A 24872-nucleotide genomic window follows, 5' to 3' on the forward strand; every position below is an offset into this window, starting at 1 on the left:
GGCAAAACCCGAGCAAGCGGACCACCGGTCCAAACACCACCGCAAGCATTCTCGATCGCGTTGCTATCACGCAAATATATACATGTATATATACGCTTGTCCGGAGATACAGACGTAGTCGTCGATGCATCGGCCCGATACGATGCTGCAAAACATTTCCTCCCCGCGGCTGGCCGAACCGTAGGCCCCTTTCGTTCGGACACGCGGATCTCGTACGAACCGCGCCCCGCGAATGCATCCTCTCCTCGTTCCACCCGCTGCGATCTTCTAGCCCTTCCACCTTCCACTCCCGACACGGACTCCTTTCAACCCTATAGCCGGTTCCTGCATTCCTCCGCGCAAATACAGCGCATGGCACGCTTGTTAAACTCTCGCGCGGTAGGTAATCGGCCTGGCGGGGATAATTAACTACTGCTTAGCGTAAAACCAGACCAGAGTCTGAGAACTTTTGAGCGCGAGAAGCTATACGCTTTTAAAAATGACACGTTAATCAATCTCGAGTGTCGCGATACCTGCAAGTGCGCTATACTCCTATGTTTTTTTTTCTCGCATATGCTAGTTAATTGTTGACGCAGGCGCGTAAGGGGGAGGCGACTCTAAACCGGAAAGGGGAGTAAAGTTTCAAAAAGTTCGTGTTGATTGTGTCATCCGTCAGCGAGTGCGCTCGAGTGACCCCGCAAATAGACACCGTTCCCCGGATTCGCAGATCGCCAAAATTGACGTATAAACATTTTTATATCCTTGATTCGTTTGAATTCCCGATATAAATGGCAGTTTTTCGCGCGGGCACGAAAATTGAGAGTAACGACGCGCGCCTCCATTCCTCTTTCTCTTCTCTTTCTCCCCTTGTTGCATTCATCCATTATCTTCATCAGAGAGAAACAATAGTCGACACGACAATTTGTATAACTGGTTGCGCGTATTCGCTTCGAAAACTAATATTACTACAATCGCGCGTCGATTTTTCCAATAATAATAAAAAAAGGACGCTAGGCGTGAATTGATATTTTTGGCGATACCCGACCGTTTCGAGAACTCGGTGTTTACGCTCGTACTTTATCCCAGCACTCGTGCAAAATTGAACATTTTAACAATTCGAAGTCCTCGAGCACGGAGCACGTAGGATCAGCCGCGTTCGCCGTGCCCCACTCACCGCGGTCGTTCTTGCATCTCCAATGACTCCAATTTCGTGCGCTTTTCTTTTATCTCCCCGCGGCATCTTTATCGTAGCGTGTCCCGCCATAGCCAACCCCGCAACGTCGGACGGCAGGGATGGCGATGGCGATGGCGACGGCGACGGCAGAGCTACGCTCGCGTGCAATCAGACAACGGAACGCCGCGCCGCGATCGTAAATTCTTTCGGCGTGTGCATACCGGCCGCATCGCGAATGCCATAGGGAAGAGGGAAACGACCGCGCGTATACGCGAGATATTACGAATGCAACGTCGCTCGCGGGACGCAGTGTTAATTGCAGACGGAAAATGCAGATCGAGATAAAAACGCCGAAAAAGCTGAACTCGGTACAAACGGAGGTGAAATATATACGAGACGGGATACGTTTAAGTATATTCGTTAACGCATTCGACAGCATTCACGTTACCAGCGAATAGAGAAAAGCAATTTCTCCGTTGCCCGTGATCGATACGATTTTATCCTTTTTGTCGCAAAAACGGGAATGCGTTCGTAATTACCGTGGAGTTATCGCCTTCGTTTTTTTAGCAACAGCGATGAGCACACACACAGATTCGAAAAGGAATCCGCCAAAAGATTTCATTCCGAGTCCATCCCCCCGGATGTGGTGCGCGCAGAAAGGATAGCGGTCGACCACGAAGGAGGGAAGCGCACGGGGAGAAAGAGGGGACGGGTTGCAACGAGAGAAAAGGCATCCCCGTCGAAATCTCTAGACGAAAACTTTCCGCGGCGATTGTACGACACAGACTCTCAGTCCGGCGCGGAAGAAAGATGAAGTACGAGATGAAAAGACGGGATGGTGTGGGTGGTGGGCCCCGCAGGGGTGCAGACGAGACAAGGACGACGAGCGCGGCGAAGGGATGCAAGTGAGTGAACGAGCGAGAGCGAGAGAAAGAGAGAAAATAGGAGCGCAGAGGCTCTTGCTGGTACACGCGTCAAAGAAGCGCACATAAAGCGAGCAACGTCTGCAACATGGAAGAGAGCTCCGAGGGAATTGCTTCGTCCAGCCTGGAGATTACCGCTAAATTTTTCGTCGTTCGCTGGTCTGAACCCTGGCCGTTAATCCCAGACACTCCCACACAATGAAGCGTTTTCTCCCTCGTAATTTACGTTATGCGCCAATATTTAGGGACGAGCCCCGCTCGTCAAAGCCCGCAGAATTTTTAATACTACCTTTCCGCGACGTTTATATTTCTTGATAAGAGCGGAGGGAAGGAAAAGAGGGCTTTCAAATTGCGGTACAATTTCGGTGAGTCTAATTTTTCGCGCTGTAGACACTCGATGAGATTTTAATGTCTCAATAAACTCGGAACATTCATCATCTTGCGCATTATATATACTTTTCTCCAATACGCGATGGGAAATGACGACAGAAAGATGTATCGCACTTGTATCTGTCTGATATTAATCCATGTGGACGCATAACGATATCGCAATCATTACAAATTACAAATATTTATAACAACAATTTATGAGAGGTCTGTCCCTCGGATCGCTTTCACTTTCCCTCCCTCTTGCCTCGTTATTGAAACATGATCGCACTTCAGCCTTACGTAATATCACAATACCGTTAAAATGTCAAATAAATTAATCTCTTAATATATCGCTCCTTTTATATAGACTCTGTTTTAATTTATCATCAAATTACGAGAAATTGGAGGCTAAGATTGAGGCGCTTGAAAAACCTAATAATTAAATTAAAGAGCTACAGGAATAAAAACGAGTTTTTTACCTCTTCGCATGTAAGAGTACGTTGCTGATGTACAATTTATTGCACCAACGCGCCTCTCACTCCTCTGTACAAACGGGTGTAAAAGGCCTTAAAAATAGTTATCGCTGGAATAGCAGTTCGCGTGAGATTAAGACCGGTCGTAAGGCGAATGGTGGACGTGAAATACATATTTTTCCGCATCCCGAAGAGATTACCGCGATAGATATTATTTTCGTGTTCGCAAGGAGGGGAACGGTTGCGCGCACGACCGTAAATCGACGGGGATCTACCCGGCTGGGATAATACGACCGAAATTTATAGTCGAAACGCGCTGGGTGCCCGTACGGTTACGTCTACTCCAATAGTCAGCCCCTTTCACTTTCTTTTCCTCTCACTTCGCGAAGATTGAAGCGCAACAATAATCAGACCTCCATCGTGACGTCGCCATTCTAAACGCACACGTAACTTGAATAAGAGTCTGCTTCAGCAAGTTTTCGTTTTTTAGCAAGACTGCCACGTAATTCCTACATATATACATCTTAAAAGTATATCAACCTACTTTATGAACTCCAGATGACATTGACAATAGGGATAAAAATAAAATTTTAATTACACTAAAAAATTACGTGTTAAATTAAAATAAAATGGACCAAGTATATCATGCTCTTGAGATTTCCATATATATAATATATAGTAACTTATTTAGTAATAGAACTCCCAATTTATTTAAAATATATATTAATAGTTATAAAATTATTTTCTAAACCTTCTCTGACATGTGTTTCTATATAACGTACGTTATAACATACGTAGAAAATTTGTCGCACCGCGTAGACAATGGGGATGAACCGAAATATCGTGCATCCAGCGTCACTATCGTACTTTATTTGCCTTGCGAATTTTATTACGACTTGGCTCACGCTTACGGTTCACGAATCCAGCGAACCGATCTCGCGGCGTGTATTTGTAACATATGCGCGGTAGCGTTCTCAGAATACGAACAAACTCGCACATCCTTGAATTATTCATGGACCGCGTGTACGTACAGCGATTCGAAACGTCTGTTTTTTTTTCCTTCTTACAGTTTCGCTATACAGCGAACGGAGGACATCGCGTTGCATTACATCGCAAAATCAGACTCACTATCGATTGACATGCAAAATATAAGCGTCTGATAGACATCCGCATCTCGCATAATTGACGTGGCTGATGATCACTGACTTCCAGATGAGAAATTCCGAATAGATTGATTCACGCGTCATTCGAGGCTCGCAAGGAATAATTTGCGCGAAATTGAAGCGATTCTTTTTGACATTTTAGATCGATTAATCCTTTCGACTCTAATGACGCATCACTTTTTATCGCTAGCTCTATTTATAGAGATAAAAATACTTAAATTCGATTCGTGTTATACGAGAACCAGTAGGACCTGAATTAACCTTCGTGAATTAATATTTAAATAAATCCCATATATGCAAATGATCAATAACGACCTTTCCAAGGCTGGCATAAAAATAATCTGTTTAATTTTAGTCTATTAATAGATTAGAGCAAAAAGTTCGTTTTATATATGTCAAATAAAGTTTAAAATTAAATTGCAGTAAAATCAAAGCAAAATTGTTGCCACCGGCAGCACTTCAATACACAGGTTTCAATATACTTTTTCCCATTAAAAATGTTTTTAATTATATAAAAATTTTTTAAATCATTTTTTAAAGAACTCTGAATCTGTTTATTTAATACAAAACTTGAAAAAAAAAACGACATATCTTTTGCATGAACCTAATACATCATTCACGAGAAACGTATGACACACTTGTCATGGTTATGCATTACAGGAATAATATAAACCGGATATTTTTTCACAACTGTATACGTTATAAAAATAATGCGGAGTTGAGAAACTTGCTCCAACAATAGATTTCCAATCTCTCGCGCTGATTCCCGCTTTCTCTCACCGGCGCATGTAATTTGTCGAACATCTCGGTATTATTCCCGAAGACCAGAATTGAAGCCGAGCTTCTCCACTCTTTCTCCACCTTTTTCTTGCTCGCGAATACACGAGTTCCGCGTTTCCATAAAACCCGATTCTTATTCGAGCGGACGCGGGAACTTGCGTCACGACGGCGCGGACCAAAAAGACACTATCGTCGTTGAAGTTAGCGGAGTCGCTGTAGGTATATAGACGGACGAAACGGCATGCATTCCCGTCCCGATGCGACTCTCTCAGCCCTCCTGGAAATCATTTCCTCCCGCCCCTTTTTCTTCTTTCAGCCCTTCCTTCGTGCCGCAACGACGGATTTTCTCCATCCAGTCAACGATATACATATACCCTGGCACACTTCGAGACAAGCCTTCGGAATTTAGATTGCGTCGTTAGGCAGGCGCGGAAGCTCGCCGGCGCACCGCGGATTCCGACTTTGATTGGGATGCACCGAACGATTTACATATTGTTTTCCTCCGGCGTCGTCGCGTCCCATTATCGTTACGCCGATGAAGTTCTAGTTTACTGCTCTTCTTCCTTCGCCTTCGTTTTCCGCTCGCAAAAGGGAAACGGGAGATGGGGTAGCGGCTAAATTTATTCTCGGGGAAGGTTCGCGACAAGGATAAATAAGTGTAGCATGCCCCGATTACGAATATTAGCAATTTAAGTTAGACCACTGCAGAAACATTCAGTGTATTTTGTATTACGGTATTGTTGTATTTAATATCGTTATTCGTTATCTATATCGTTATTCGTTATCTATATCGTTATCTATATACGTATAACACCCACCCACATCGTCTATCAGTTAGATAAAGATAGATGGGAAAAGAGCGGGGAATACCATCAGGAATTGCAGTCCGGTGCACCTTGCACCGGGAGTTTTAACCGAGAATTCACGGCGGAACGAAACGCAGTCTGCACTATGTATAGGGGTGTTACCCGGAGTTTCGTAATCATTCGGCGAAATTCCGGGTCGCTTTCGATGAACTGAAATTCCGGCGGTCGCATCGAACCGATACATCGAACCACCGCGCCGTAGTGTTTCGTATCGAGAGACACGAGAATATAATGAAAATATGCGTCTCGCGCAAGCAAGAGGAATTATTAAAGTGCGAGAAATAAAGCTATTACGCGATTAACGCGTAATAGCTTTAATTAAATATTTAAATCGTAATGCGAGTAGCTTTTATCAACCGTTTATCGATTCGTGCAGCGTCATCGAAATTAATTATATTTATTCGCGGACTATTCTCGCGCGCAATATGAATACGTAAAAATATTTCACGTCGGTGAAATTCTTTCGCGCGGAAAAAAAATGGTATTCCCTCGTCTCGATCTCCCTAAAAAATAATATTTTTCCGCCAGTATCCGGCCAAAAGAGTAAAAATCATAGCTCGCAAAAAATTCGCGCGACATATTTTCACGAGAAACATTCTCGCGATATGTCGTCCTGTGTTTCACGTTACAAATAACGCGGGTGGACGGGCCCGGGGTACTGTCACTTCCGTGTCTCACTGCCTATCTCTACCGACGCACACTTCCGGAGCACACCACGTCAATTCAATTGGGGTGGTATAAACTTTTATCCCGTCCTGTCCATCAGACTCATAACTCCGTAATACGAACTTGCCCATGTCCTATACGCGTCGTTATATTTGCGTAAAACGCGCTTATGACTCACCCTTAACTCGATCAATATTGGTATGCGGTACGAACGTGACGCTAAGAAATAAAAAAGAATAGCGTACTAGACGTAATCTTTGAAAATATCGAGTTATAGATTCTAAAGATGGTCATCATAAAGTAGTATTAAATAGTAACAAGAAATGAACGTATAACGCTGTCTCACGAAGTTCAGAGCCGGTACTTAAACGAGTAATAAGGAAACGACGGCGAGCCGTGTCGTGTCAGTGTCCCCATATCTGACGCCTTATTACAGAGCGTAGACGTTGTTAAGGCGAAAAGCTATCGCGCTGGGTCATCTACGCGAAAAGCTAACTCTTACACGTGTTTGTCAAAGTCGTTATCTGTCACGACATCGATCGCGATAGAGAACGAACAAAACGACGATGTAATCTGTTTCCCTTTTGAAAATTTATAGTGCATATATTTACATAAAAATAAAGAAAATCGTCAATTGAATATAATACATATAAATCCTGTTCGCGATTGGAATTCAAAAGATGCGAAACGTATCGAGACAATTTATGTGATATTCCAATTTCATACTCCATTTCATCAGAAATAAATTATTTGTCAAGCCTACATCGTTTTACTCGTAAGGCCTTATCAAGCCTACATCGTTTTACTCGAAAGGCCTTATCAAGCCACCATCAAAGAACATTTACGCAGACGTTATCTACGTTAACTCGTGCCACGAACGATTGGCTTGCGAAATTTACGCCCCTCCGGGAGATTAGCGAGAGAACGGAAAGGGAGACGGAGAAAGACGAAGGAGAGAGAGAGAGAGAGAAATTCACGTTAGGCGCGCCTGGAGTCTCGAGATAAGCGGCTGCAGGTGTAATAGATGTAGAGGGTGCGAGAGAGTGAACCGAGAATGCAATGGCGTAGAAGGAAGCACCCGGCTCAATAGAGTAGTGACCGTCCGCTTCTTTGGTCGAAGAAAACGAGCGGCGCGAGCGCAGACATACGATTTGATGAAGAAGGTAATTCAAAGAACGGAACACACAAAGTTTTCTCTCCGCGCGCAAGTCTTCGGGGCGAATGCGGCTCTCTAAAATATCCAGATGAACGGTGTGCACGCGTATAAAGAAATTTACAAACCCAGGCGGAGCGCATGGTAAAATGTCCAGGACTCTCTCTCTCTCTCTCTCTTTCCGCAACGGTATATACTAGTGCATACGTTATACGACTCGGTATACCGTATGCAAAAGTAACGGCGATACAGTTGTGCAAAAGTAATGGCGCGCGGCGAACGCCCGGCGAAATTGATACAGCCGGCGCGCATTTCGGAGACAGTGACCTATATTTCTTGAGATTCACACGCCGGTCTGTAGTACGTCTTGCTCGTATCGAATTCCCGTCAGTGGAAGTTTTTAGCGCTCGGACAAGCGCACAAAACCGACAGACAAAAATACATGTCGAATATATGTCGCGATAGATCGCGAGCAGACTGTTCGCATTCAAACGTATAAATAATTGAATCACGCTGGGTAGAATTATAAAGAGGCATCGTTTCTAACGTCGCACTGTATGTAAAAATAAAATCTATAATAGCTATAAGCTGCATGCAAAATATAATTGATAAAAGAGGGGGCAAAAAGAGTTGCAGCAAAACGAAATTTCAATATGTAAATCACATCAGGTTTGCAGCTCGCACTTTAACTTTCTTTAATTAGAAAATAGCGTAATGTTAAAATAACTTGTAATACTGTAACGTTAAAACTCGTTTAACTCGTAATACAAAAAGTAATACTGAGGAAAAGCTAGAAATGCTAAAATAACTACATCATTGCATATTATTCACAGGATACGAAAAACAAATCGACATTTTACGCCGACCAAAATAGGATACACATGAAAACGTTGTAGTAGGTATCGCAATAAAATATTCCTACAACTTATTTTACATTTTGCAATAGTATCGGCAATACTGGCCAATTTTACGTAAATAGGAATAACCAAGAGAGAAATATTGTGTAAAATCAGACGGGTAAAACAAGCGTGTATATACACGTAGCGCGTGTTTTGTCGGTGCAATCATTCCGACGCGCGAAGCACCGGGGATACGTGCAAAATGCAAGCGAAAACCTGCTTAGAAGTTTCCTCGAAACGCACGGTATTGCATAGTGCATTGCATATCCTCCAAACAGGCGGGAGGGAACGGGGAATGGGGTAGTCCCGAGAGAACGCCCCCCAAGACGCGTTGTATCCAAGATGCGCCTGCAACTTCGAGATAAGACCCTCGCAGGTGCGACGGGAGGTTTTCCTGAGGAAAACGAGAAAGGACAGCGGCACGCGGTGGGCGTTTTCCGTCCGAGGCGCGATAAAGCCGCGCGACTTCCGGAGCTAAACGGTACCGCACGAAAGAGGCAAAAAAAGAAAAAGAAAAGAGAGGAAGACAAACGAGAAGAGGATGCGGGGGAGGAAGAGTTAGGCGAAAAACAAATTGACGACATCGGCCGCAATTTTATGCGTCGTATAAAATATCCCTCGCTCCTCATTCGTATAACCGCTCGAATTTATTCCGCCTACGTGAGCGGAAGCTACAGGGGTAAAAGAGCGCGGCACGTAAGAACCGCTTCCCTCGAAATACGCCGGGGGCTGGTTACTTAGCGCGTTTCTGGCGGTTCTGAAACACTCCTATATTAATATGAAACTTTACATATTTGATATAGAATTATTACGCGTATTTCAGATATAATTCTAAGATATCCAATGTATTAATATAATATTTTACTTGTTAAATACGTATTGAATATCATGTTCCGTATCATAATATGCGATGTTCTCCTAATACAAGTTTCATCACCAATTTTGTTAGCAAGAAACTCCTCTCTCTTTCTCTCAGCTTTAGTCTTCTGCCCTCGAGCTTTTGTTGAGCGACTATTGAAATTCACGTAGACTAATGAAACGCGTCGACGAGTCCGATGGAGAGGAAGAAAGAATAACGACTGTACTGCCTAAGATATAAGATACGCTCGGGGGGGATAAGGAAGAGGGGGAAGAAATAGCATCAGGAGAACGACGTTGACGATGGAGGATGAGGAGGTAGACGCGAGCCCCTGGGAAATCATCGGTGTCCTCTCGTATCCTGCCTGCTTTAGTCCACCTTGCTCTCGTCCTCCGATAGTCCTCCGCGCAAACGTAAATCCTCCCTTGTAATATCTCATACGACAAGCGTAGGGCGCTCCTCGAGCCGCCGAAAGCGATAAACTTGGCGAAAATCTATCTCCCTAACTCGATACACGCGGAAACATCAGGTCGCATTTAAAGGGGACGATGCGTTGACCGATGAATTAGAATTTACCATCGTATAAACAGCTATTATCGAGAAACATATACAATGCAACATATTGTTAATATTGAATTTTGACTTCAATTTATAATTAACTATAATGGAATAGATGACTATTTGAACACGCTTATATGTATACGTGCACGCGTGCGTGTGTGTGGGGGGAGGAGAGGGGAGTATATTGACAACGTGTTTCTGATTTTATTTCAAGTAAAATAATTAATCCTCATTATCCCTATTTTTACTACCAATTTTTTGAAAACTAAACACACTTTATTTATGAGATTCTGTTTAAAGTAGGGTATGTGATATTGATTAATCACACAAACGGAGCTTCGAGCTTCGAACATCTGATCTCTAAATACGAAAATCCTATAATATATCAATGCATTGCTCTGACGTGCAATTTTGGCACTCGTCAATATAAATATTATACCGGCAGCATCTCCAGTGCACTACATAATGATGCATCGCTAACGAGAAATGTAAGCCGACACCCGTATTGTGATGATTCTAAATTGGACCTCGGCCCCTTCGGATCATTACTGCAGAATCTGGTATGTGATCAATAACGAAGTATAATTATTATACCACAGCAACACAACCGCGGTTCGTGTTACTCGGCACAAACACGCTCTGTCCGGCTCCAAACAGGACAGTGCTGGCGTTTCGCTGCCGCAGCATGCGGGTGTTTGGATAAACGTGCGGACGCATAATCTGCTTCTCTTGTTTACGAATTGACGATCAATCAATAGCGCTAATAATGTGTATAGCCCACAATAAAATTATAAAAATCACACCTTCTTATTGATCTGAAAATTAAATTGGTTAAAAATTCAGTGGTAAAAGATACTCGTTGAATCGCAAATCTCGTCGTTGATTTTTTTTTCGACCACTCGGTATAAAGCACTCTAATTTCTCTCGAACGCAGAGAACAGAAGCACCGTGATTAACATACCAGCTCCCAGATTATGAACGCTACATGGCCGCTACATGAATGAAGCTAGACACAATTGTCAAGCCGGATTATTAAAGCTGCAACTGCACTGCGCGTAATGCAACTACGCGACGCTGGATGCCGAATATCCGCGCGGCTTTAAACCGTCCCTTGCCCTCCTTTTCCCTCCCCTGGACCGACGCGACGTACGTCTGGCAATGGTTTCGCTGGACGGAAACGCATCAAAGAACACGGTGGGTACTACACGAGCTATTGGTGTGTGTGTGTGTGTGTGTATGTGTGATTACCTGGTCAACAATCAAGCCTGACCGGAATAATAATATACAACAAAGATGAATGCGCTCGTATCTAGAAACGGATATAGAAAATATTTCGAAAAGACTGATAGCCAAAACCAGAAACTAAACTTCCAGATTTATAAGCATTAGTATATAAAAAATTATATAAACTATGTATAAAGTAAAGTTATAGCGTATCAATATTCAGAGATGTCTCTAACATTGTATAATAAGAAATATACATATAAAAGAATAAAAAATGTTTTTTTAGTATAAAAAAGGCTTGCATTTCATATTTTTTATATTTCTCTTATCAGTTTCGATTCTTTGTCTTAAAAATAATAAAAGAACAAAATGTTATAGAATAAAATTTAATTCATTGTCAGATAATAATTTGCTAAAATAATTTCAAAATAATTAAATCAATTACATTATCAACAATTAAATAACAATTATCAAAGAGACACGTCTGTTTCTCACTTCGGATCTATCCGTTCTGGCATCGCTCTCACGTCAAGATCTCACCGCGCGCGAATATCCCGAAGTCGGCGTGCAATACGTCTCATACGTGCATACGCATGCATGCGTGTGTGCAATTTCGAGGATAGCTTACCGACGACGCGACGGACGGACACGAGACGGACATGCGACATGGAGAGTGGGCGAGGTGCGAGGATTAGCAAGCCCCCGAAATTAGGTCGCGCACCGATCTCGTTCCCTCCACCCTCTCCCGCAATGCACGTGTCGCAACTGCGAGAGTATTCGGCAGGAATTTGCCACATTCGGTATGCAACGCGGCGCATTTCTCTCCTCTTTGCGTACCCTCTCGCAGCATCCCTTCTCTCTTCTCCGCCGGATTCACCGCTTCCGTTTCATCCCTGTACTTGCTACTACGTGCCCTCCCCTCCCTCTCTATCTCTCTCTGTCTGCAGCTTTTCCCTCTCCCCAGCCCCTGTAGTGGCTGTAGCGGACACTAAAGGGCGACAAAAGGCAATCGGGGCCAATGGGGTAGTGGCGCGTACTCGCCGGCCGTTTGATTGACGTCGGAGGGGCGCCGTGCAGCATTGATTGCGCTCATTGTTCCCGGCGGGCGTATATCCTTGCACCTGTCCCGGTCCCGCTCTCGCGCCGCGTTCAACCCTCCGACTGTCCCGGTATTACCACCGTCACTCCCGCGACCGACGCTTCAGCATAGGAAAAAAGACGGAGAGAACGTGTACGGACTTCTCCCTCGTAATACGAGCAAACCTCCTGCAAGCGTGAAACGTGCCTCGCGTTTTTTCCATCCATCTCCCTGATCCAAACAGAATCCGGGATTTATCCTCGATGCCCGGTAAAAGTGCGTGCCATTTGTAATTTGCTAATTCCTGATCTTGCTTAAAATGTATTTTATGAAAGAAAAATTCAAAAATACGAGCAAAAATTTCATTATAAAATATATCAATATTTATGATAAAATGTTAGAACATCTAATGACAATTAACATTAACTTTATAAAGTATCAGATTAAGAGAATTTTTCTTTCGTTTATATTCGAGTGTTACAAAATGAGATTTTTGACAAATCACACCTTAAAATTAGTATTTGTATTTGCTTCCTCTATATAATTTCAACTTTAGCACGGGAGTTCGATGAAGTTTGTTCGAGCAACGATAACTTTGCGATTTCTGCGCCGCATTAAAATTAAGAGGGATGTCTTGACGAATAACCACAATGTAGAGGCAAAAAGACACGAGAAAAGAATGACGTGAAATGAATTTTGGCGAACGAGGAGGAAGAGAAAAATAGGAAGCCCGACCAAGTTGGGCGAGAAGAGCCGCGAGAGAAAAGCGCGTTTTTGTTCCAAAAACTCGGTTGCGCGCAAGCGGGCTTTCAGAACGCTTTAAAATGGCGAAGAGGTTACGCTGCGAAGCACTTGTGCGAAGACTACATGCGAGCCGGAAGACAAGAGAGAAGGACGAAGGGGAAAGAGGAGAAGGAGGAGCGCGCGAGAGAAGGCCAGAGTGGAAAAAGCGAGCTCGCCTTAACGGCGTAGGAGGCGGAGTTGCTAGAGCTTGCTTGCTGTGCGAGAGGTTGAAAGTTTCTCTCATATTTCCAACAATCACTCCACCCGTCTTTCTCCTCGTCGCCCGTCTTCTATTCGCGAAATTGAAAGGACCAACGCCTTCGCGAAGTCGACACCATCCCCGGGGAGCCGTCCTCCTCCCCCTCGCGCGAGGTGACGCGAAGGGTGGATGGTGCGAGAGCCTTCTTGCATCCTTCCAGCAAAAATGCAACTGACGGAGAACCTCAGGAACGATACTGTGTCGTTGTTGGCGACATATTATAAATTTACGGTTCGTTCGCAGTTCGCATGTATCGAAAAGTTACAAAAAAAGAGTACCGTAAACTATTTGATAGTAAGGATACGTTTGAAGAAACCATGTGTATGTGTGTATATGTGGCATAAATAACAATAAAAATAAAATGATACAAAGAAATAAAAATAGAAAATAGAATCTACGAGAACACTGTTGAGCTGGCCCTCCATCTTGCAGAAATTAAAGAACAAGTAGCGCACGTCTATAAGTTATTTACGAAGTTTTACATCCCGCAAATTAAATAGCTCAATAGGGATTACAAAAACAAAGTACACAGAATTAACATGTTACGGACACAAGAAGAAAGATGGGTATATAGAGGTTCGTGGATGGACATCATATGAGAGGGACCAAAAGAAGTTATATTTTGCAGACGTCAAAGAAATATGGTATAGAGAAATGGAAAAATGTCCACGTAAAATGTAAAAATGACATATATGTATAGCAGAAACATATACAATAAATATATCCCTCTTGTTCTCTACAGAAATGCCCTACTAAGATAGATCTTTCTTCAAAATAAGAACGCGCGAAGATACACCGTACTAGTATAAAATAAGATAAAAATACTCTTGCGAGATGAACCTCCGAGATGTTGCCTGTCCAATGCTCGGTCTAACCCGCTTATCCAAGCAATCCGGAACTTCTCGCGGCGAATTCGCGTAAAAGTTGCGGACTTCGGATTCCGGTTCGCCGTCCGGCCGAAGTTTCACGGCGAATTCGCGCTCTCTCGCTAGAAGCCATAAGATTAGTCGTTCGACAGTTTTTGAAATGGCCCGCGGAAGCGTTCCCCCGGGCGAGCGCCATGGCGAAACTTTCCCAACTTGTTGCCCGCCGCGGAAACTTTTCGCACGAATTGGAAAATTGCCCGTGTGTCCCTGCACGGCCATAGTTTTTCAGAGAAGTGATCTCCGTCTCGTTCCGAGGCGTCTAAATAACTTTCCCAACTTGTTGCCGTCTTCGACTGCGACTTGCACGGGAGTAAAGTGGTTCGCAAAACGACTCGTTCGTCCATCGCGCCTCTCCGTCCTTCCCTCCTTCCCTCTTTGTATCTCGAGCTATCACCGATTCTATCGACTTCTCGACTTCCCGCGGGTATCGATGTCGTCTTTAGTCTGTTATTCCTGTCCGTTATGTCCTAACGGGAAATCGAACGGTCTGCTAGATTTTTCACGTTAAAACTACTTTCTTTCTATAACACATGAGAAGTTCGGTTAGCAATAATAAATTGCAATGTTGAAAAATAAAGATGCTACTAATTATTTCCTTGTATTTTCAGCATTGTTGTGTCTTTATACCTTTAAAATCTCTCATAGATTTTATGAAACTATATTTATTTTAACGACTATTTGCAACATTACTACAATCTTACGAAGTCATATCATTAATCACATCAATATACGAACAGAAACCCGCCGAATCATTTTCGACAAAGAAAAATTAAGGGTCCGCAAAAACTCACAAAATTAAGTTCTGATGAATCATTCTGGAATGCTAGTGAACGGAAGGAAAAGTACTACGAAAACGAGGGGAAGATTCGAGGGATACGTTTCACTAGCCGGATCAAATAATTGTCGTCTTGATAAGTAGAGCAAACATCGGGAGCTCTTTCGAGAGGAGGAGAGAGAGAGAAAGAGAAAGCGAGAGAGAATGAAGAGGAGAACATGGAAGTTCCTGAGAGAAGGAAACGTCGTCGCGAGACCCTGGACTCTTATCGAGCCCCGACGTTATCCCTCCACCTTTTCTCCGAGATTCACGAGATTCACCCCTCGTCGAGGACTCGGAGAGGCAGAGTGCAAATTCAATCTTACCGGAGACCTCTACCCATCTACACAGTTTGTTCCGCCTATTGATTCCTGGTTTGTAGCATGAGCTCCTTTTACCGAATCCGAACCACCACCGATTCGAATGCTTCCAGAGATCGAGGGTCCGGGGGAATGATAGAAATCCCGCCTGTGTTCGGATTTCGGAAGCTGACCTGAGACCTCGAAAGAATCCCTAAGAGAAAGAAACTATAAGATTTCTCGTATCTAAATTACTCCAAAATGTCTTCCAACGTAAAAAAAATTTCAGAATCGTGTAATCGCTGACAAAATTATCAGCGAATAACAATTAACTCAAATCGAAAAAGTAACTCCCTTTGTGAGTTTCAATTTATATATAATAATTAAAATCGAATGGCATCGTGTTTTTACGTTTGTTAAAAAATGTAATTATACCGAATTATATATATACTATATCACAAAAATAAATATTCATTGAATAGTACATCTATTTTACGCATCAATTGTTTCGCGATAACTGGATCGTAATAACCTGTGTAAATATCATATAATAATTTAATTATATTCAAATAACGAAATTAAAACGTAATCAAAATAGTCTCACTGGCAAACGGAAATAATGGATTAAAATATTAAATAAATCGCTTGATGCTTGTGTTTACGTAGGAAAATATACAAGTAGCATCAGACTTTAAAAAATAATATATTTGGATCATGCAAAATTCAAAAAGTTTAAAAACGTCCTATACACATTTCAGCATCCCTGTCAATATGTAGTTCGTCGAAAGATTAGGCATGCACGGGTAAATACGCGACGCTAAAAGCCCATGCGACGCTCGGCGCGAAGTGCAAATGCCACCGTGCCATAGACGCATATAAACGGTAATCCGCGAGCGCAATGCGATTAATAATAATTTGCCGGTCGGCATAAACGGAACCGATTAGCCGGCTTAGCCAAGCGTTATGGTAATAGGGAGCTATTACCCACCGACACCTGCGTACCCTTCTTCTCTCTCTTTCTCGCTCTCGCTCTCTATTTCGCTCTCTATCTCATCACCCGCTCCTGTATCCGACTTCCGTTATGTCCCCTATTCGCTACTCAGTTTTATCTATCTCTGTCGCATGCTCTCATGACGGCCAGTCACTTTGAGCACCGACCGGCATGTTCAATCTTGCACCCGCTCGACGCGGCCGCCTCCTTCGGTTCCTCGATTTTCCACGTCGATAGGTAAATCTCCTCGAGGGTGCGTCATAAAGGGATGTTGACGCGAATCCGACGCGCGCAAATAAAGCACGCAGTGACATTTGTAGATATCTCGAAAAACCTCCGTGAAATCACGACAAGCGTAGAAATCAATACTGCGATGAATCGGATAAACGTGAAAGTATTTTAAAAATATATTTTATTCTACAAATATACGTACATATATAGATATATGTTATATATGGATGTATATATGTGTAATATATACTATACATTATCATAAAAGTAAAATTATAATCCAAATGTCGTGAAAGTCACAGAGTGACATTCAATTGATAAAACTCGTCCGTTTGAATTTTTAGTTAATGACGTTAAACATGGCGTGCATATAACGTGTAATTAATTTTCTGCCAATTAAGGCGGTCAGTGCGACGCCTTCGGAAATCGGCACGATGTCGCTCGAGCTACGCGACGCGCGGAATTCCGCTCGAGAACGTCGGTGTGATACTCGCGCGGAATTAGTAATTAAGTAGCGCGCGCGCGCGAGAGAGAGAGACACAATTCCGGAAGCCGGCTGGTGTGACGGCGAGCATAATTGCCGGACACCACGATGGAGGATTTCAATTCTCTCTCTCTCACTCGCGCGCGCACCGAGGATTTGCATACTTCGTGTTTTGTATGCCGCGCGCGTGCAACGCGCGCGCGACGGCATTACGAAATTTCGGCCGAAACGAGCGTGCATTTCCCTCTCGAACGTAGTTATAAACGAGTTACGTCGGGCACCCCGCGCGAATGTCGTTATGAGTTTCGCGTTTTCCCGATTCCCGCGCCCTGTGTCGCAAACAACGTGCACGAAACACCTCGGCAATATCGGGGGCGAAAGAAAGGGGCACCATTTCATTTATCCGGCCGTCTGCGATCCGTCGGGCATCGTAAATCAGCGCAATTAGCTGTTTCTCTTGACTTTTTCCAGCTTCCATTTAAATCACAAGTGATACGTTTTAAAAACGGCAATGTGAATTTTATAGATAAAAAAAAATTTGTTACTAAACCTATATTGTTTAGAGAAGTATTTCAATCGCAATATGAAACAATTTTATAGAAAACAATAAGTATGCGGCTGTAAAAAATATACAGATACTTTTAATCGACTAAAACCATTGTATAATAATAACCATCATTCTAATATATATTATAGATTTCCAATAACTCATGATGGCATAATATTGCAGAGAATATAAAAATACATTCAAATAATAATCTCAGAAAGAATCCCGAGTCGCGAAATCTCAGGAATTTTTCCAAACAAAAAACTGATATTTATAATGGAGAGGAGAAACTATCAGAATTTTTTTTGTTTAACAATTTAGTATTTGTGGTGCTAAATACCAATTGCAAAATTAATGTGTCGTAAAAATTAGACACGTTCCATGCAAATATATTAATTACATAAGTAAAAAGTTGGTAGTGGGGTAACTAACAATAAGTTTATAGAAGAGCGTGAGCTGTAACGTTGTTTAGAAGAAATGTTTAGGTGGTAGGGCACTGTTCGCGGAGTTGTAGCATAATAACAGTTAACTTTAGCGAGTTAACTTTAAGCGCGAACACGAAGCTACGTATAGGCTAAGCAGGCGAACGGGGCCCGAAATTTATTGCGGCTCCCATACTCCCATGGCTCGCAAATTTCGTCGCAACATTGACACGAGAGATGCAAGCCTGCGGGCGGGGAGTTATTAACTGCGCTAACGATACAAGAGCCGGCAAGTAGGTAGTTGCTGACTCGTGCTTTCACGCCCTCGATCAAAGCATTTACGCCGAGAAGTGAGTGTCTCGCGCGCGCACCACTCCGAAGAGAATAACTTGCCCGACGTATTAGTTGCATCGCCGCAGCAGCATCGTTCGACCGGGCGACGCCGCGCCGTGCGCCGGGGCGTACTAAGCACGTCGATTAATCCACTTTGGAACTTGTCAAACTATTTTCCACCTAATACGACTGGCCGTCAATGTGATACCCCTCGCTTCCCCGCATGTTCCCCTGATGCTACCCTACGATACGTTTCGACGCGACATGTGTCGCGTTGTGAACACAATATCTATTATGTTGTATTGAATCTGTCTATTAACGGCTTATCCAAAAGTGCTCCAAACTTTGAAGTCTCTATCTATACCCTGCGTTTTTAGGAAAGTTTTGGTAGAAATTTAATATTTATAACATACTCGTATAATTTATAATATACACGCAAAAAGATATTTATTCGTGAAACTTGTTCTTTTTGCGTCGTAATAAAATAGACATAAATAAAATATACTCATACTTTTAATATAATAGTAAATTTTTAACGTATTTAATTTCAAGTTCTTGTGACCAATGTCTATTTAAAAGAAACGCAGTTATAGAACATGAAGAATCATTATTCTATATCATAAGTTTATCTCTTCATAAAGGAATATGGTTTTCTGTGCAGGTGCAGCTGCTGTAGTAACGTCCGCAGGCGGGCACGGCTTCGACGCGCACCTACGCGGCCCCAGCTTTGTGCTGGAACCGCCGTCGAGAATCGAATTCTCGAATTCCAGCGGCGCCTGGTTGGACTGCACGGCTTCCGGAAGTCCGCCGCCCAACATCGACTGGTCCACCGCGGACGGGCATCCGGTGAATGATGTGTCGGGCGTGCGAAGAGTACTCAGAAACGGCACCCTGGTGCTCCTGCCATTTCCGGCCGCGGCCTATCGGCAGGACGTTCATAGCGCCGCGTACAGATGCGTGGCGAGCAACACCGTCGGCAGAGTGCTCAGTCGCGATGTACAAGTCAGAGCGGGTAAGCGAGACTCATATCGATGCATGAAAAGCAAAATACTAAAGAGGAAACATTTTCAAACTCTTTATGAAATATTAGCCAAAAATATGTTCGATTATATTTTAGAATTTAATTTATAAAAATATAATTAGTATAATTACGTTTCAAGATACATTAAATATAAAGTATAAATGTTACAAAGGAAAAGTTAGAACAAAATTAATAGCTTTGTGGAGCAAATTGCTTTGCCGATCCTTTTTAATTTATCTATTTGTTGTGCAAGTCCTATTATCATTTAAAAAACTCGCAAACGTTTTATCGCGTTACATACAACGTGAGTGCCCGCGCAATTACATCCGTTATTTACCGAGGTATCCTTTAATTAAGGAACGGCAAGCGCGTAATCGGGATGGCTGTCATATTAGAGCTCCGTCCGCGGCCGCCGCGCACCGGACCATTGGAAAAGTCTATTAAGCGGATTACGCGAATGCCGCGGATATTTGGCGCGAGTCAACAGTAATTGCGACGGATGCGCGGGTCGCCTCTCGCGTGTGATAAAACGCGGAAACGTGGATGGGCCGGTTTTACACGGGCCGTAATCGGAACAGCGAACACTCGCGCTGCTGTGTACGTCCGAATGCAATTGGGAGAGCCGCAAAACCTCGCAATGCCTTGTATAAAGGAATTTGGCTGTACACATGGCACGCTTCCATTTGGTTAAGAAATATTTGGCGATTGGACTTGAATGAAACAAAACCCGTTAAATACGTATAAAATAAATATAAAAAATAATTCTGATAATTTCTTCTCATGATTAGACGCACTTATCGTATTTCTTGTTTAAAAAGATATCCGAGAGTGTGATTTGATACTCTTTCTAAAACTATTCAAACGCACTTTCATAATCTGTAAAATTATGTTCCCTATCGTGGATTATTAAGAGAACTTTAACGGAAGACAATTCGTGTAACTGTTTTAATCAATCAGAAGCAATACTTTCTTATAGCCATACTATTCTGTATAAAGCCGCTTTTATACCGCAAGAAACACTCCTCTAAACGATAGTTTTCAAATATGTATGCAATCCAATTGCTTGTACGGGAAAGAAATGCCAATTGCGAAAGAGAATCAGTGTGAAACAGGCGTTAGAACCGAACGAGGCTTGCCGAGCACCGACCGATGCAGATGAGATGCGCGTAGGTTCCCTTCTGGTCGCGCAGTGTAATTACCTCTTAAAAAAAAATGCAATCTGAATGCAAATCCGTGGCAGCTGCGAGGTCGACCCGGTGCTTTCAGGATTTCCAACTACTAACCCCCTCGCGGCCATAAAGTTCTGGCCTGGACGTGTGACCGTTAATTAAAACTTTACTTTCAGTTCTTTCTCTCTCTTTCTCTCTTTCGATTTAACGGAAGAAATTTCTTTCCCCGCGCGTGCTCGATGAAGCGGACGTGCTTTACGCGAGCGATTTCGCGCCAAAAGTTACGAACACGTTTGTGATAATTTCGAAAGCGAAGAATTGAAGTTCGATTATAGAGAACCTCGGAAATCTTTAAGTTTTCATATATACGTGCGAAATAGTTGCACGGCGAATCAGGACTTTAAAATAAGAAAAAAATCCATATGAACATATAAGGTTGTAAAAATTTCGGCAATTTTGTTTATAATTAGATCTAATATTTTTACACTTCTTCAATAAAACATTTAAAGAAATTTTATTTGACATAAAATGATAGACATTTTCTTGTAACAATTAAAAGTGCTTTTCGGTTCTATGTTAAGCGGTGTCTATAATGAGAATTTAAGGAGTAAGATTTAAATTTAAAGCTTAAATCCTTACTCCTTAAACTCTCATTATAGACACCGCTTAACACAGAACCGCTTTATGTCAACTTAAATAAATCTTCTTCAAGTATTTCATCATAGTACAGTTAAATACCTGAATTTATTAGATTTAATTATAACAAAATTGCTAAAATTTGTACACAAAGAATAATCTTCATGAAGAATCAAGAAACAGCAAATAACACTGTTTCCAAAATAATATCTACGTACACATATTGTGTGCGGTATTTTATACAAAAATTCTCTTTAATAACACCCTTGAGTGATGATATCATAATTCAATGCGACATTTCTCACGCGAGTCGCGAGAAATGCGAAAAAGCGGGACGAGTGGAAACGGGGAAAAGCGGGAATCAGGAAGCTGAAAGGAAGAAAAACGCGAGACAATGTCTTCGTGCGGTCCGGGAGCTTCAAGGGGGCGTACGGAAGGAATACAGAGAAGAAATTCAGAACGCCCCGTAGCCGAGGCTTTAGCCTCCGCGTCGTGGCGTCGCGACGTCGGCCTGTCAGACTGCACCGTCGGTGGCGGAGCTGGTCGTCGCCCTTGGAATTTCCACGTAAATAAAAATCTCCGGATGAGTGTACGATGCCTCTCGAGCGCGAGAGAGCGATGCTGGACGAAAAAGGAAAGGGAAAAGGAAGAGGAAGGAAGGAGTGAGACGTTCGTTATACGCTCGCGTCGCCTCATGCCTCGACGCATCCCCCGCCGTCGAGATTCACCCGACGGTTACGTCGTAACGACGTGTGCGACATCCTGTGTGTATATACATAGTGTCGTACACACCCGTGTACAAGGCAACGTGCTTTTCACGGTGTAGCAACGGCGACGATGTAATTGAAAACGAGACTGTCGGAGTAACTGCGATTGCTTTTTCATTACGGTGGCAATTAGAGACACAGACGCAGACACACAGAATCCTTGTTCGCTGTCTCGTTACGCTGTTAACCCGACATAATGACGACTTGTAATTTTTTTACGGCGCCTACTAATTTCTTCTTTTTAAAAATCGAGTACGGGATAACGAAATTTTAAGAGTAAAATGTAATTGCGAACCGAGAGGCAAGCTAATATGTAATTATCCTAATTATCATAACAATTACAGACCACGCGAAACATAAAAGTATTTTATTATAGGATGTCATTCTTTTTAATTTCTTTTAGGAAATAATTTATATATGCGCGAACGGAAATTACTACGTAAGCTATTGTTTTACAATTTGTACAAGATTGCTGGAACATGTGGCTTTATGTGAGATTTTATTGCTGTTTGCAGTGGTGGCTCAGGCATACAAAGTTGAAGTGGAGGTGACGGGGGGTGCATCGAGGGGATGCACCGCAATATTACGCTGCATCATACCCAGCTACGTCAAAGATTTGGTGCGCGTCGTATCCTGGCTGCACGAACCTTCGTCCTACATATATCCCTCGCTACAAGGAGGTAAATGTTTATAACGGAAATCTACATACGAGTGCACACATTCCTTTGTTTGTATAAAAACGCAACATTTTACGCGCATTGCGACGTAAAAAACTAAAGTCCAATTGAAAAAATCGAGATGCATAACTTTTTACATCCGCATACGAGTGTATGAAGTTGGCACAGCTCTACTTTAAAATTCTTCGATATAGTTATGATTAGAGTTCCAGCTTCTTTTCGAAGAGTATAGGAGTAGTATTTTGAGACGGATACCTAATATCAAAATCAGATATGTCAACCAAAACATACCGAAAATAAAATTTTTTTTAAATTAATTTTCATGATTTTTGAGAATTGGAATTCTCTCGAGTTTAACGAGTTTAATGAAAATTGAAGCAATTGAAGGAAAATTCGATTTCAATTTGTTACAGAATCTGTTATCAAAATACATATCTCTCAATACTTCAAGCACGACAAAAAGTTACAGACCTATATAATTTTCCTATAATAGTTGCAATATTTTTGCGCGCGAAGGCGTTTTGCACACAAAGTATCTGCCCTTTTATGGTCGTATAACAATTGTGCATACACTTACGCGGCTGAGTGAGCTCGTTCGTGAGACATTAGAGCAGCTAAGAGCGGCAGTTGCGATAAGGCAGCCTTCTGAATAGATTGTCCGCTAAGTCAGGTGGACTGAATGGTCTATGTAGTTTAGGTATATTACATTCGACGGACCGGAGCCTATAGCCGGGTGCGCGGTTCCATTCACGATAGATGCGACACGCATATGTATATGTATATCGCTATGTACATGAGCCGGGCATGTATTGTACGTGCAGCGAATTACGTTCAACCTGATACCGACGCAATCGCGATAGTGGATACGACGTGAAAAAACATCTTCCCGTGCAATATGAGATTATTATACCGAGTGAATATTATAAGACCTTTTACGATTATCGATTTCGATTAAAGATTATCTTGCAGATCGTAATGCTTCTGTGAGAGAGAGAAAGAATTTATATTCGCGCGCGATATAAATACACGGATAGAAACACGGGTTTTATATTTAACTATAGTATTCTTCGTTTAGCAACTGCTAATTACGACCACTAATCAAATCGCGGTACGCGAAATGTTTAATTATGTACAACGCTTTCTATCTCGCGCTCTTGTACGCAATTTTCTGGGGGCAGACTCGCATTTACAGCAAATCTGATTAATCTCTGCGAGCTACTAATGAACCCGACAATCCCGACTCGCGCATCCCGCACCGCGAGCCGCGGAAGGAGATGCCGCATTATTGTGGATATTAAATTTCATCGTGGGCGTCCGCGGCGGATATTAAATTTTCGTTCTCGTAGGCGATGGCCATAGTGTTGAAGTTCCAGTATAGCACCGCGTATTCCAGCGGCTACACTGAAATCGCCTCGTATTGTCGCTATATCCGTATTATTCCTTTTTTTTCCCCCTCTATTGCCACCGCGCTACTACATCCGCGAAAATCCGCCCGGAATGTTTCCCGGGCTCGCATCAGTCTTTGCAGCCGCGAGAGCCCGGATTAACGAAATTATTTGAAGATCCAGCTATAGTAGTGAACTTTAAATCGGGAAATATTTAGATATTTGTAAAGATAAAAATCATCAGATATATAAAAATGTAGAAATGTGTGAGAATAAAATATAGAATAATATAATTTAACATTTATTTAGACTCATTGATTTGCACAATAATGAAATAGAGAAGGAAATTTTCAATATAATGATAAATATGGAAAATTAACGAGAAATCGCTTATATATTTAAATACAGAGCTGGATTTTAATTATGTTAGAAGTTGCTATAAGTTTTCATCGAAAATCCCCGGCGCGGTGGAATCACGCGTCCGGTGTACATGGAATATATGAAATAATTGCAACACGTGTTTCCCATTGTTTTACCTTCCTGGCGCGACTTAATCCTTACGTATATCTCGTTGCGAAACCGCGAAAATTTATTTTCCCGCGAATAATCTTTTCCGCGGGAGATGATTTACGTTACCAAGCAAACCTCTTGTACGTGGGGGGATGTAAAGTTGGCACCTCTACTTTAAAATTTGATTCTGATTAGATTCATCTCTATTCTACTTTCAATAAAAATTCTTTATTTCGAAGAATTCTCTCTTATGTCAACACCACTAAATATATTATTAAATTATTAATCGATATTTCAAATAAAACAAAAATAGCTTTTGCAAAGCAACGTAAATTTGAACTTGAATCTATCTCACAGATCGCACAAAAGATGGAATAATTTTAATACTTATCAAATATATTACTCGGTATACCCTCTGTACGTGCGCGATGTAAGTAGCGAAACAGCACGT

At 42.4% G+C, this 24872-nt stretch overlaps 1 protein-coding gene across 6 annotated transcripts in view; it reads left to right on the plus strand.

Annotated features, from left to right (window-relative positions):
- Positions 1–24872, plus strand: part of Dscam2 (Down syndrome cell adhesion molecule 2) — an 89236-nt gene that overhangs the window by 28994 nt on the left and 35370 nt on the right. For all 6 annotated transcript variants that reach the window (XM_071787843.1, XM_071787847.1, XM_071787842.1 and 3 more), the window contains exons 2-3: positions 18918–19268; positions 22365–22529. In XM_071787843.1, coding sequence (XP_071643944.1) covers positions 18918–19268; positions 22365–22529 — 516 coding nt within the window. The remainder of the gene's footprint in view (positions 1–18917; positions 19269–22364; positions 22530–24872) is intronic.

This window comes from Temnothorax longispinosus, chromosome 9 (genome assembly GCF_030848805.1).
Source record: "Temnothorax longispinosus isolate EJ_2023e chromosome 9, Tlon_JGU_v1, whole genome shotgun sequence".
Classification (NCBI taxonomy): Eukaryota; Metazoa; Arthropoda; class Insecta; order Hymenoptera; family Formicidae; genus Temnothorax; species Temnothorax longispinosus.